Source organism: Eublepharis macularius, chromosome 7 (assembly GCF_028583425.1).
Source record: "Eublepharis macularius isolate TG4126 chromosome 7, MPM_Emac_v1.0, whole genome shotgun sequence".
Taxonomy (NCBI): domain Eukaryota; kingdom Metazoa; phylum Chordata; class Lepidosauria; order Squamata; family Eublepharidae; genus Eublepharis; species Eublepharis macularius.
This window is the reverse complement of record NC_072796.1, coordinates 98,060,838-98,074,977: the sequence shown is the minus strand read 5'-3', so window position 1 is coordinate 98,074,977 and position 14,140 is coordinate 98,060,838. Positions and strand designations below refer to the sequence as shown.

The window sequence follows — 14,140 nt, the reverse complement described above, 5'->3', positions numbered from 1 at the left end:
TCCTAACTCAAGGGGTTATCCAGCAGGCTGAGGAAGGTTAATTTTTCAATCAATTTTCACCAGATTTGATGGGAACCTACTCCTCACTGTCCTATAAAGACCCCTAAGTTTAATAAAGGTTGGCCCCGGATGATAATTTTATGGGCCCCCAAAGAAGGGCCCCCCAGCCACTCTCTTTTTCTCCCTATGGATAAAACTATCTGGGGGCTATCCAGGGGACTGGGGGTGGCATTTTTGAAGAAAACTTCACCAGATTTTCAGGGGATCTACTCCTAGCTTTCCTCTAAAGACCCTCCCCCACCAAGTTTCAGGAAAATTGGGCCCTGGGGGTGCCCTCAGGCGCTCCATTGTTTCCTATGGAGAAAAAGTCAAAACTGACTCTGCAGAAACACACTGTGGCAAAGCTTCTGTGGCCAAGGCACACTCCCAGATGCAAGCTGAGCTCATCCCACAAAAAGGCCAGCAGAAGCAAACTGAAGCACAGGAGTAGAATCCCCCCAGAACCAAAGTGAAGCAAGGGGACCAACATTACACCAGGGAATCACACTCTTTCCACCCAAGCCAAACTGAAGCAAGGGACACTGTTGCAACTTAGCCCTACAGAACCAGTGTCATTCACAGCAGCCAGGTACTGGGTTCAGCTAGTGATGGAACACCACAGAACAGATCCACGCAGTACCCAGCCACAAGCATAAGGCATTCCTTTGCTTTAGAGGACAACCAGGAGTAGGTCCCATACAAATCTGATGGCGTTTGCTTGAAAAATACCACCCCCAGCCTCCTGGACATCCCTCAGATAGTTTTCCCAATAGGGAATAAAGGAGAGTAGCTGGGGGCACATTCTTTGGGGGCCCATATAATTGGCTCTCATTGTCCAATCTTTATGAAACTTAGGGGGTCTTTAGAGGACAGTCAGAAGTAGGTTTAGGTGAAAGATGACCTCCCCTCCTCTGCAAAAGAGGCAGGAACTGCTGTTTCTTCGCAGGGAAACAGCAAAGGGACAACCCGGCCTGTATAACTAAATGTTACTGAACTTTACCAAATGAATTCGGTAAAACTGAGTTTGGTGTTCTGAACCTGATTTGATATTCATTATTTTGATCCAGAATACCCAGATTTTACCAAATTAGCTAAAATTAGGTTTTTTTAAAATTCTGAATACTGAACCAAACTGCACACCCCTAGTTCTCAACCTACTTTACTATACATATAGGAAGCTTCATATTATACAATTCCTAAATTATGCTACATAGTCACTAATATTAAATTTGGTTGCATTAATTTTTCTGGCTTGAATCCTGTGAGTTTTCATGAGCAGAGTGGGATTTTCTTCCCTCTCCCTCACCGAGACCTTGAAAACTCTGTTCCTGAGTCCCTGATGAATAGTATAGGAGGCAAAATGAGAAATGAAGCAGGTGGCTGGAACAAATGATAATCACCCTCCTGTTAGTGGAAGTGCCCTTCTGTATTCCAAAACCAACCATTGAATCCATGCCCTTGCCTTTTATTGTTTATTGTTTTTATGTGATATTTCAGAGAATGCAATAAATTATGTTTTAAAGATAAACAATTCCAGTATGGCAATATGTAACAAGTGAAGCAAGTCAGAGATTCCAAGTCATGTATGGAAAAATGTGTATATTCGGCTTCAGCAACCAGGTACTTTTAAAGGAGCTGTTTCCCCCTCTCTCCTTGTAAGTCTGTAGTGTTTTCTTATCCCTAATAGTTTATAGCTGTAAAAGTTTTTTAAAGTGTGATTGTCATTTTTTATTTCTAATACAACTATTATATTCCGATCATTCTTTCTTTTGACAGGCAGTATTACCCCTACAGTGGAGCTGAATGGTCTTGCCATGAAAAGGGGAGAGCCTGCCATCTATAGGCCATTAGAGCAAAAGCCAGTCCCCAACTACAGAGCAAATTATAACTTTCGAGGCATGTACAATCAGAGGTTTGTTCATTTTCAAGTGCTTTTCTGTTGCTTTTCAAAATATAGCTGAAGCAAACTGAAGGCAGATGTTTAGCTTCTCATTCTGTGTGCTGTTTTTTGTTGCTTGATACTCTATCTGCTTCAAGTGTTCCCTGGATTTCCCCTTCCTTCTGATGAGGTTGAGAAACTGCATCTGGAAACCTAGCAGGAAACGGAACTATTGCTCCATCCCAGTAGATATTTATGGCATTCTTCAGTTTGCAGATGTTGTTACTTGATAGCATTTGGCTTATTAATATTTTTTTTAAAAAACTCTTCATTTCACATTTTACAAACCTTCCATATAAGACATTCCTAGGAATGGATGTGATCTTTCCACAGCTGTTATATGAGAAAGCTGTGCTTTTTAAAGCTGGACTCTGCACTTTTCTAAGTCTGAAGAATTTTAGGAGCTTATGAAGTATAGAAGCAGTTTTGGCAGTTGAGACTCCTAGAAATTCCATATGCACCTGTTTTTTTTCTTTTCCTTTTTTAGGAAATGTACTTTCTAAGCATTTTCAAGAGTGGTGCTTATTTTGTGCTGTTTAGGATTGCTAATTTTCATGTAGTTTCATAATATGGTCATCTGAGGACAAATTCTTTGCCCGTGTTGTATCCCTTATTTTCTCCCTTTCACATCATGTTTTACTGACATGGAAAACTGAAGGGGCGTTCTTGGACTATGACATCGAGAATGCAATCACAGGAATTATTGTAGCTCTATGGGATCAAGAATATTTAATGGTGGAATCTTTGATCAGCTAGTTGATTAAATGGAAATATTACCAAAGCCTAATTACTAGTATCTTTGAGACACTGAAATAAATGTAATAAATGCAACTACTACTGTTAGAAGGAAAGTCCCACTTTTAGTATTTTCTTTTTTCATTCTTTGTTACAGTTACAAATAAAGTGTGCACTTTCTCAGTGGCATTGATTCACATTTCCCTTCAACTAAAATGTTAGTTTAATTAGACAAGTAGTTAGTCTAGTTAAAACATACAACCCTGCTGTTCTGTCATAGCTGTTTTTTTCTGAATGTTCATAGTGCATCCAGTGATAAACTTGAAGTTCTGCCTCTTCCCGTACCGTCCAGCTTGCTAGCTCCATTTTTCCAGCCCTGCTCTTTGTGCCCCTGCTGGAGTGGTGAAATGGGTAGCCAACAAGACTTTTTCAGTGGTGGCACCTCGCCTTTGAAATGACCTGGCTTATTTTTTGATGGCTTGTTTAGTTTTGTTGTCTTGTAGTTGTGAACCACCTCAAGCAGGTCCCTAGTGAAGTAGCATATACATTTCTAAACAAATAAATGAACTATTGTTAGGCTCTGTACAGGTAAGTCACAGGGTGGAACAGTATGAAGCATTCCATTTCTCTCTCCCTATGCCTCATTTTCATCCATTCTTGAATGAAGACTTTTTCCTGGCTAATATTACTAATAAATATGAAAGGTGTTAGGAGTAAGTGTTATGTTTGAACTTGACACTGACTTGGCCTGTGATGTCACCTGGTCAGAGATGGCAGATCATGGTTGTATTCAAAGGGTTTTGCTCTTCTTGTCTGCTTTGGACTCCTATCAGAGTCCTGCTGTAAGCTCGCATTCTGCAGGAGGCATTGTCTAAGCTTTCTCAGCGTAGAATGTTTTGGCAGAATGGTAAATAATCAGGTTTCCAAAAAGACCAGTTCTGAATTAACTGGAACAATTACATTCCAGAGACTTGTAAAATATCCCTATAGCATGTAGCTTTGTTTTATTGAGTAGTTGGGGAGAATTGCTTTAAATGATAGCTTTCTGCTCAGTACGTACTTTCTGTTTCTTTATTGTATATATTTTGTACCAACACATTATGATCCTGTCTTCCCATACCTGTAAGGGAACCTTTCAGGCAACTATTACCAACAACAAAAACAACAGAAACTCAAAATTAAAAAAGCAATAAAACTGGATTACAAAATTATAAAAACAAAGAGGTAAAAACACACTGTAATACAGATAATTTACAGGATTGAAGGACAGTGCTTTAAAACAGTATAACATTCAATAAACGCTGTAGTAAAACTAGATTACAGAATGAGAGAAAAGTGCAATTAGAACAGCATTATATATATTTATACACACAAACTGAAAAATGCAATAAAAACTTCCTTAAATTTCACAGACGTAACTACAACCCAATCTCTTAGTCTGTGGTGTGAGAGTGAGTGCTGAGGAGAGGAGAGCTGGCTTTCACTGTCCCATCCTGTTAATCTTTGCCATATGAAGCTGCCATACTCAAGTTGTTGGTCTGTCAAGGTCAGTATTGCCTACTCTTACTGGCATCAGATTTCCAGAGGCCTTTTACATCACCTACTACCTGACCTTTTTAATGGGAGAGGCTAGGGATTGAACCTCAACCCTTCTGCATGCAAAGTAGATGCTCTGCAACTGAGCCACAGCCCCTCTTTGGGATATATTTTAATTACTGAATTGTAGGGGTACAATAGGAAAGCTGTCGCTGTTCAAACATCATAGGATAGCACATTACTAATTATTTAGTGGAATACCTGTAGTGACTATTGGGATGGGACATTGGCCTTCATTCAGTTCTTCATTAGAATACTCGTTTCAGTTTATTAAAGTAGAGAAAGTCATATCAAAGTAGAAAATTAGAAACTCAGAATACATCAGTGAATAGAGAAAAGTAAGGAATTGCCTGAGGTACCCAGGCAATTCCTTAATTTTATAATATGAACAGGTTCCCCTATCCTGTTTGTTTGTTTTTAAAAAGACCTTCACATTTCTTTTTTACTGATAAGTAACTTGTATACTTTTCAAAAGACAAACTTTAAAACAAACCACATATCGCACACAGATATGTATAAGGAAACTCCTACAGTTGCCTTTTTTCAATAAATCAAAGGCAGTTTTAGGAGGCTTCAATTGTGTGCGCTTCATCCTTTCCCTGGTGTACGCTTTCTATACATAATTGCTTCTCCTGCATCTTTTCTCCGGTGCATGTACAATTACACTTGGACAAATGAATCTAGAACTTCATGTGTGTGTATGTGTGTGGAAGCATTGTGAGATGATTTAAAACATAAAAATTGCTAGCAGCAAATGGATGAAGTACCATGTCTTTCTCCCTCTGAGGCGGAGGACATCTTGGGTGTTTCCCACCGTCCAATCGGGGAGGCAGGAAGTTAAACTTTCTTCCTCTTCCTTTGGTGTGTGGGACCACCCTCTCTCCTCAGTTCTTTTCCTGCCTCAGGGGAGAGCAGTGCTTTTTAGGATAGCTTAGCTACCCTGTTCAATCTATTCATCTGTTGTTTTCTTCGTGACCCAGTGTCTTAGTCTCCTTGTTACCTTCCCTTTGTCTGTCCTCTCCTGTTTTTTCCTCTCCAGTCTTTGTCTGTTTATAAAAAAAAAAAAAATAGAGAGAGAGAGAGAGAGGATAAAGGCTTCCCCAAGAAGTCCAGACAGAATGGAGGGACGAGCATGTGAGTCTTCCGACTCTGAAGACTCCTTCCTGGAAAGGGCTGAGGGCTGTTCCCCGGAGGCCGTCCTTCCGACGGCGGGAACATGCCCAGCCGGGTCCGACTCGCCTCAGAGGCTTGCTCGGCCCCCCAGCAGAAGAGTGCCTGAGAAGGGGAAACAGCCCGCCAAAAAACGGCCCCGTCTGTCGCAGACGGTACCGGGAGCAGCCGCACAGCAACACGAAGACCAAGGAACGAGTGCAGCTGCTCGGAGCCCAGTTTCGGCGGGAAGAGCCGCAGCGGCCGCTTTCCCGCCAAACCGCGACGCCGCGGTTGCCAACCTCCCGACTGGAGAGACGCAGTTTCCTTCATCCATCCAGACACAGGGCTCCGTTTCTGGCACTCTGGAGGGACATGTAAGTGATTACCCCCCCCAATCTTTCCCCGGAGATTTTGGCAGCAATCAGATGGTCCCTAAGGAAAGAGCTTTGGTCCATCTGCCAAGCCGGGAATCCGGGTTCCTCCCCCGCTATTCCAGCCACAACCCCAGACACCGCCCAGGTACTGGATGATCGACCCGCAGCCTGGCCAACCAAGGCGGCCAAAAAGCAGCGGGGTAAAACGCCTGCCTGGGTTGAGGGGGACTCCTCAGGTGACGAGGACTCTGAAGAGGGGGATTTTCTCTCAGAAGAGGAACATGAGCTAGCCTCGGCGTCCTCTGATCAATCTATTAGGCTATTCCAGATGGAAGATCTCAGTTATTTACTGTCCAAAACGCTGTCAGCATTGGACCTGAACGAGTCTGATAAAAGGGAGGAGGAGGAAACTGCCCCAAGGGGGGCCAGTTCAAGACCAAAGGGGAATAAGGAATTTTTTCCCAGGGCTGATAACAACCCCAGAGTTTTTCCCTTCCCCGACTTCTTTGAAAGGCAGCTTAAAGCAGAATGGTCACTGCCAGCAGCCACCAAGCAGGTCCCCAATGTTATGAAAAAGCTGTATACATTGCCTAATTTTGCTGACGAGCTCTTACAGGTGCCGGTCATAGATGCTCCAGTGGCGGCACTCCAGTCACAAGGTCTCCTCTCCGAGGATGGACAAGGCATGATTAAAGATGGTCTCGACAAAAAAGGTGAGGCAATTCTAAAGCACGCGCATGAGGCCATGGCCACGTCCATAAAGGCCTCCGCCATAGCTTCCGTGGTATCTAGGGCAGCTGTAGTGTGGACCAGAAGGCTGATCCAGTTACTGCCTCAGAACAACAGCAGGTTGTTAGAAGGAGCCAACAGAATACTTAAAGCCTGCACCTTTCTGGCCGACGCAACATTAGACTCAATGTCCATGACTTCCAGAGCAATGGCGTCTTCCACAGCCGTGCGACGCATGTTATGGCTTCGGGTTTGGCAAGCTGACCTCCAAGCCAAACTGATCCTGATGTCTTACCCCTTTCAGGGAGGCAAGCTCTTCGGGGACCAACTAGAAAAGATCCTAGTAGAGACTAAGGACAAAAAGAAGGCACTCCCAAAATCCATCAAAAGACCAGAGAGAAGGTACTTCGGCTACCAACCCTTTAGATCACATCACACATTGCCTAGGAACAGACAGGATCAGAAGCGCAACTGGACACTTCCCCGAACCCAAGCACGCAGGGGTCCCTTTCATTCTAAATTCAACAAGCAGCAGGGACACCGCGGTGGCAGGCAGGACTCCGAGGACAAAGGGCAGAGACCCTGACTCGCACGACGCTCTGGTGGGGGGACGACTGCTCGGGTTCCATCAAGCCTGGGTAGAGTCCAAGGCGGATGCCTGGGCATTAGAGATTGTCTCCAAAGGCTATGCGACAGAATTTGCTACCTTTCCTCCGGAGCGATTCCTCCTTTCACCGCTCAAGAAAGACCCTCGCAAGAGGAACATCACAATTCAGGCCATGCAACACCTACTCAACATAGGAGCCGTCGAGCCTGTTCCCAAGGAGGAAAGGGGGCAGGGAGTTTATTCCATCTTCTTTACGGTTCCCAAAAGAAATGGCGACGAGGTCCATTCTGGATCTCAAGTACGTGAACAAGTTCATCAAGTTGAGAAGGTTCCGCATGGAAACTCTTCGGTCCATTGCAGAAGCACTTCAACAAGGCGAATTTCTAACATCAATAGATCTGACGGAGGCTTACCTCCACGTACCGATTGCCCCAGCTCATCGGAGATTCCTAAGATTCTGTATACAAGACACTCACCTTCAGTTCAGGGCGATGCCCTTCGGGCTGGCAACGCCCCCCAGGGTATTTACCAAGCTGTTGGTGACACCTATAGTCTGGCTCTGGGAGAGGGGTTACCAGCTACATCCGTACCTGGACGACATTCTAATAAGATCCCCTTCACGAGAAGCCGCAGTCAGGGAAACAACGTTCGTTATTCAAGTCTTGGAGAGACACGGTTTCCTAATCAGCAGAAACAAATGCTCTCTATAGCCGTCGCAACGCCTAGAACACCTGGGACTTATACTCGACACCAAGGAGGGCTCTCTGTTCCTTCCGAAGGAAAAGCGGACAAGGCTCATCCGGCTAGCCTCAGACGTAATCAGGCAACAATCATCATCGCTCATGGACCTGTCCAAATTAATGGGGCTGCTGGTAGCCCACTCGGAAGCCATCTACTGGGGCCGGTATCACCTTCGGCCTCTGCAATCAGCGCTCCGACCTTTCCAACTTCAAATAGCACACAAATCCAACTTGAAAATACAGCTCCCTCTAACGGTCAGGGAGAGCATGAGATGGTGGACCATAGAGAGCAACCTGCGCCAGGGCAAGAGTTTCCTGTCTCCTCGATTTGTCCAGATTTTCACGGACGCGAGCCTGCTAGGTTGGGGAGCGACGATAGAGGGACATCCAGCCCAGGGGGAATGGTCCGACACAGAACGGAAACTCCCGATCAATGTACTGGAGATGAGGGCGATCCTTCTAGCCTTGACGTACTTCAGGGATCGGATAGTCCACAGCCATGTCCTGATTCGAACGGACAATATTTCCGCGAAGGCGTACATCAACAAACAAGGAGGAACCAAGTCCTCACGTCTTCAACGAGAAGCCAACAAGATCATCGGCTGGGCAGAACTCAACCTACGGTCACTACAGGCAGAGCACATCAGGGGAGTCCTCAACGTCCAAGCAGATTGGCTGAGCAGAGAAGCTCTTCATCCAGGGGAGTGGGCCCTGAAGACAGAGGTCTTCCTAATGGTGTCGGAATACTTCGGCCAGCCGAAGGTGGATTTGTTCGCCTCCCATCTGAACAACCAATTGCCGAGATTTCTGTCCCGGTACTATCATCCTCGAGCAGAGGGGACGGACGCACTCCACTCTCAGTGGCCACCAGGTCTCCTGTACGCTTTTCCACCACTACCAATGATTCCGAAGGTCCTGAGGAAGTTGAGGGAACAACGAGCGACAATAATTTTAATCGCACCATGGTGGCCAAGAAGGCCGTGGTTTGCCACTCTACATCGTATGTCTGTAGCACCTCCTCTCAAACTACCAATTCATCCGGACTTGCTTCAGCAGGGACCCATATGGCACCCCAAGCCGGCGTGGTGGTCTTTGACCGGCTGGAAATTGAGTGGAGGCGCTTCCTACTAGAAGGCTACCCGGCGGAGATAATAACTACTCTCTTGGCATCTAGAAAGAGATCTACTATCAGAATCTACAACTCGGCATGGAAAGCCTTTACTCGCTGGTGTCGGCGCAAGAATTTTGACCCTACTCAGCCTTCCAAAACTACGGTGTTGGGTTTTCTGCAGGAAGGGCTAGATAGAGGACTGCGTCCCGCTACACTGAAGAAGCAGGTCGCTGCCATAGGTACAGTATTACCGACGTTAGAAGGAATTCCACTGGCCTCACATCCTCACGTTCAAAGATTTCTCAGAGGGGCTACTCTGCTGAACCCGCCAACGGTGCATAGGTTCCCGACTTGGCGCCTGAACGTAGTGCTGTCGGCTCTCACGAGACCTCCATTTGAACCCATTGGAGACATTACGTTGCGATGGCTAAAGTTGAAGACCATCTTCCTTGTGGCCATTACTTCGGCGCGTCGTATCTCAGAGTTGGGCGCCCTTTCAATCCGGCCGGAACTGTGTATTTTTCATAAGGACAAGGTGGTCCTCAGAACGGATCCTACCTTCGTGCCCAAGGCATACTCGAGATTCCACAGGTCTCAGGAGATTAATCTCCCATCTTTCTGTCCGAATCCCACTCACAAAAAGGAGAGGGAATGGCATAACCTGGACGTGAGACGGGCTCTCAAGGCGTACATAATCAGGACTGAGTCGATACGCCAATCCGATTCTCTTTTCGTTAACATCTCACGCCCTAAGATGGGTCATCGCATGTCATCTGCCGCTATTGCCTACAGTATAAAGTCTTGCATTCAGGAGGCTTACAAAGCCATGAAGATGGAAGTGCCGTCGGGGATCACGGCACATTCGGCAAGAAGCGCAGCTGCTAACGCAGCTCTCAGGAAAAATGCCTCATTAGAGGACATATGTAAGGCCGCCACGTGGTCTTCGTCTTCTACCTTTATCAAACATTACCACCTGCACACGTATGCTTCGGCACATGCAGCCTTCGGCCATAGGGTACTTCAACACGTAGTAGAGGACGAAGGATCCATCCCACCCAGGACATAGGAAACTGCTTTGGGAGCACCCAAGATGTCCTCCGCCTCAGAGGGAGAACGGCCCCTTGGATACTCACCGAGAAGGGTCCTTCTCCTCTGAGGAAAGGAGGACATCTTGCCCTCCCAGGATCCTCGTACCATCTGTGTCAGTACCGTGTTTTGTACTCTATATGTTCTCTTACAGTTCAGTGTGTTATACACTGTTGTATCCGTCTTGTTTTGACTAGTTTCGACTGTTGATGTCGTTAGTTGATGGTGTTCCTTTTACCTTTTGTTCATTGTGTTCTCCTCTTCACCTTAAGAGTGAAAGTTGTTCCAACAGTTTAGGAATTGAGAGAAGGAATACTGCTGAGGGGAATCACCCGAACTGAGGAGAGAGGGTGGTCCCACACACCAAAGGAAGAGGAAGAAAGTTTAACTTCCTGCCTCCCCGATTGGACGGTGGGAAACACCCAAGATGTCCTCTTTTCCTCAGAGGAGAAGGACCCTTCTCGGTGAGTATCCAAGGGGCCGTTCCCCTCACCTCATCTTTACTCAACAGCAACAACAACAACCGCAAAAAATTGTTGTGCCTTGATACATGTATTTGCATGTAGCATAGTTTTCCCTTCACGGTGGAACCAGATAATAAAGAACCATGTGGTTTTCTCATAAAAGCTTTTTGTATAGTGCCAGCAATCAAATGGGGAGTTGTTCAGTCGTAGATACTGCCCAGAGGATAGTTTCAGGTAGCTCGCTGCGTTGTTCTGTGGTCAAAGAGCAAGATTTGAGCCCAGTAATACCTTAAAGACCAACTAGACCTTTTATTCCAGCTGTAAGGAAACCACTGGGAAATGCTTCCCTGTGCTCTTGTGGCAGTAGATCTCTGCAGGGCAGGGAAGTTGTGTAATTCCCCTAAGTCATGTTGAATGTCTCCTTATCAACACCTGAAAGGAAGGACGGTGCAGGTGTGGAGAAACTCAGTGTAATTTGTGGGAATGGTGCTTAGTGCATAGGAGGTGCTGTTGAGGAGAAATTTTTCCCAGTGACTTCCATGTAGAAGAGTAATGCATAAACCAGCTTTTGGAGGAAAATATAGTGTTGTGGCTTCCTAGATGCCAGGGAGCAATTCCCACTATAAATATAAATTTAAAATCTTGCTACCAAAATGGATCATTCTTAGAATAGTTTCCCTAGGCCATTGGAGGGCAGTATGAAATTTTCTTTTGTGTTTAGCTTTGATCGCAGAAGGTCTGTCCAAAGCATTTTGGGTAAAATTCTCTTCTGTTACTTACTGCATATTATTTCATAATCTTAGTTCAAAGCAATTAGAAATAGAGAACTGCAAAGTTTAATCATAGTGGTTTTTCAAACTAGATAAGACTATAAAATCTGGCTATGATAAAGTTTTCTCTTTTTAATTATTGTGTGTTCTTTGACACAGCTAAGATTAAAATGTTGTGTAGTTTAGACTTGTCCCACATCAGTACTTTTTCTCTGTGTCTGTAATATGTGCAATTTTTTTTCTAAAAATTATCACCATTCTTTGACAGCCTTCCTGATCTGTACCTACTTCCTTTCCCCCATTATACTTATTTACTCCTCTTCCCTCTTTTATCCACAGCAGAATTCAGCTCCCCTTAAACTTGACTCATTATGCAGTGTTTAGCATCAATCTTCCCAAAGTCCATGCAGGTTCAGGATTCCAGTGAGTAAACAAAGTCATTGGACTTGAAAGTTCTGGTAAACTGAGTAGGGAAAGCTAGCAGGACCAAATAGGGAAAAATGTAAATCACAAGGTGAGGAACAGAGAAAGCTGTCAGATTGATAACCATAATCAGGATAAGTTGAACAGCCAGGATCACAACTGCAGACATCCGTAGAAGAAATAGGTAGAAGATGAGACGGGGAGACAAGAACTGTAAGAACTGTTTACAGGCAGATGCAGTCAGATCTAGTACTGGGCTGTAGATAAGCAGATGATTACTGGTAGGCAGATTGTGAGACCAGAAAATTAGTGCTTGATCACAAGTTCAGATAAATTGTTTCTCTGTCAAAGCTCTGTAGCTTTTATCTTCAGAGCTGGAATAGACAACATAGAAATCCCTTCAAAATTATCCTATTGTATGCTGATTATTTAAAGTTTTGAAAGAGTTTGTTATCTATTCTGGTATGCTTTTGTCTGAATGTCAGTCTTATAGACCTACGGAACTTAAAACAAAATTTTCCCCAGTGTTTGTGGTGCCTACAGACCAAGGGGAATAATTGTAGAAACACTGTTAAAAGTGAGAACTTCTCTTGAACTACTCATCAGATTTCTCAGATCAGGTTTCATCCTGGAGAACAGTGGAGTGGGGTAAATTGCAAAATCACCCTAACAGGATTTTGTAATCTTCCCTACTATAGTATGCAACTCTTGATGGCTGAGTTTGATAAGAAGTGACCTGCAGCGGAGCCAAAGATATTAGTTCAGGCCCCCCAAATCCCCCCCTCACATTAGGCTGGTAAGTGAAGAAGCAGATAAGTATTCCTTAATCCTTGTATAATCTAACCTGCCTAACTGCCATCATCCCATCAAAATTTAAACCAATTTAATTGTTATTATCTTCTTACACTGTATTTAGCAGTAGTGACTTGTTTACTATCATTGTACACCTTTCTCCCTCACACACATTGTTTTAAAGGAAGTGAGGAGGACTACAGCTGTGCTAGTACTTCTTTATAAGAAAGGAAAAGGAGAAAGTCAGTCCATTTCCTGTGACTTTTTTAGAAGTAGAAACATCTGTTTAAGAAAGCTGTCCCTGGAGCGCTGCGGCAGGGGAGTCTGCAGGTGATGTGCTGTGCCATTGCCAGTGCCTGTCACTTTGGAGGATAGTGATTAGTATTAGGACTTTGAAACAAATAAACAGCACTTGTGTGAATCTGCCAAGAAAGGGTAGTCTTTTATGCACATCATTCATGTTGGGAAAACATACACATTTTCTTTATTACATACTAAAATATGGATAAGTGTGGGAAGGTTTTTTATTCGGGCTAGAGCTGTTCCCAGTAGTAGTAATGGTTTTAACTGACTGGTATTTTCTGCCTAGTTCATTTTAATCTTTTAATATTTGTACATGTGTTTATATGTTAGAGTGTTTTATGTTTTCTATGTGTATGGATTGTAACAGCCTTTGGCCACAAACAATAAACCTACCTACTACTACCTAAACTTTTAACTGTTTTGTGGTCTCATTCTGGCCTGAGGACTGTTTTATCCAATATGGCCTGAGGACTGTTTTATCAATATCACTTTAGGGAGCTTGCTGTGTTCTTCTGCACTGGCTTGTTTTTAATGGCTATGTTTTATTTGGTGGTGTTTTAATAGTTCTATTTTATTTTTTCAGTTGTAAAGCACTGTGAGCTGATCTCTCGAGATATGGCATATACATTTTCCAAATAAATTACATAGTCTGGGTTTGGTCTGGTTTAACCAAGACAAACTAGCTTTTTGGTTATGAAGGGCTCAAGCCTTCCATCACCAAACATTCTTTTGGGTTTACTCATTAGCTCACATGATTGAACTGCAAATCATGCTGTTATTGTGGATGTGGTCAGAATACATGTGTATCCTGTATATGTACCTGTGTGAATATGCCTCTTCAATAAAAACTCAAACCCAAAGCAACCTTCCTCCCTTGCTCTTTGCCTAAGACACTGCTGGTGTAGGTTTTAACACTAACTTTTGACAAATGCCAAAATAATCTTCACACTGGTAATACCTAGATAAAATAAAAATCAGAAACAAGTTTTATTATGGGAAATAAATATCTGGGGAGGGGAATTAGCAAGCCTTAAGCAGTCAAATATTACCAATACCTGCTACTTAACAGCCAAGAGTAAGTGCTCTCTAACAAACAAGTTATTTCTAGTGTGCAGATTTTAACCAAATTACCATTTGGGCATATAGGAAAGAGGCTTGGGGGGGGGGGGGGGGTGCGTTCCTGCAGCAGCACTCAGTCAAAAATGGTCTTTGGGAAAGTATTCCATTCTCAGTTATAGAACAAGCAGCTGGGATCCCAAACAAAACTCTTTTATTTCGCT

The 14,140-nt window shown here is 44.1% G+C and overlaps 1 protein-coding gene across 7 annotated transcripts in view; it reads left to right on the top strand.

The window, feature by feature from the left end:
• The window catches only part of STAU2 (staufen double-stranded RNA binding protein 2), a 242,970-nt gene that overhangs the window by 15,086 nt on the left and 213,744 nt on the right, over window positions 1-14,140 (top strand). For 6 of the 7 annotated variants that reach the window (XR_008597409.1, XR_008597410.1, XM_054984756.1 and 3 more), the window contains exon 5: window positions 1,816-1,951. Coding sequence is in view for 5 of the 7 variants with exons in the window: in XM_054984756.1 (XP_054840731.1) it covers window positions 1,816-1,951 (136 nt within the window). In the remaining 2 variants the exon portion in view is untranslated. Of the gene's footprint in view, window positions 1-1,628; window positions 1,660-1,815; window positions 1,952-14,140 lie in introns of those variants that run through there. The other variant, XM_054984759.1, reaches the window with a different exon arrangement.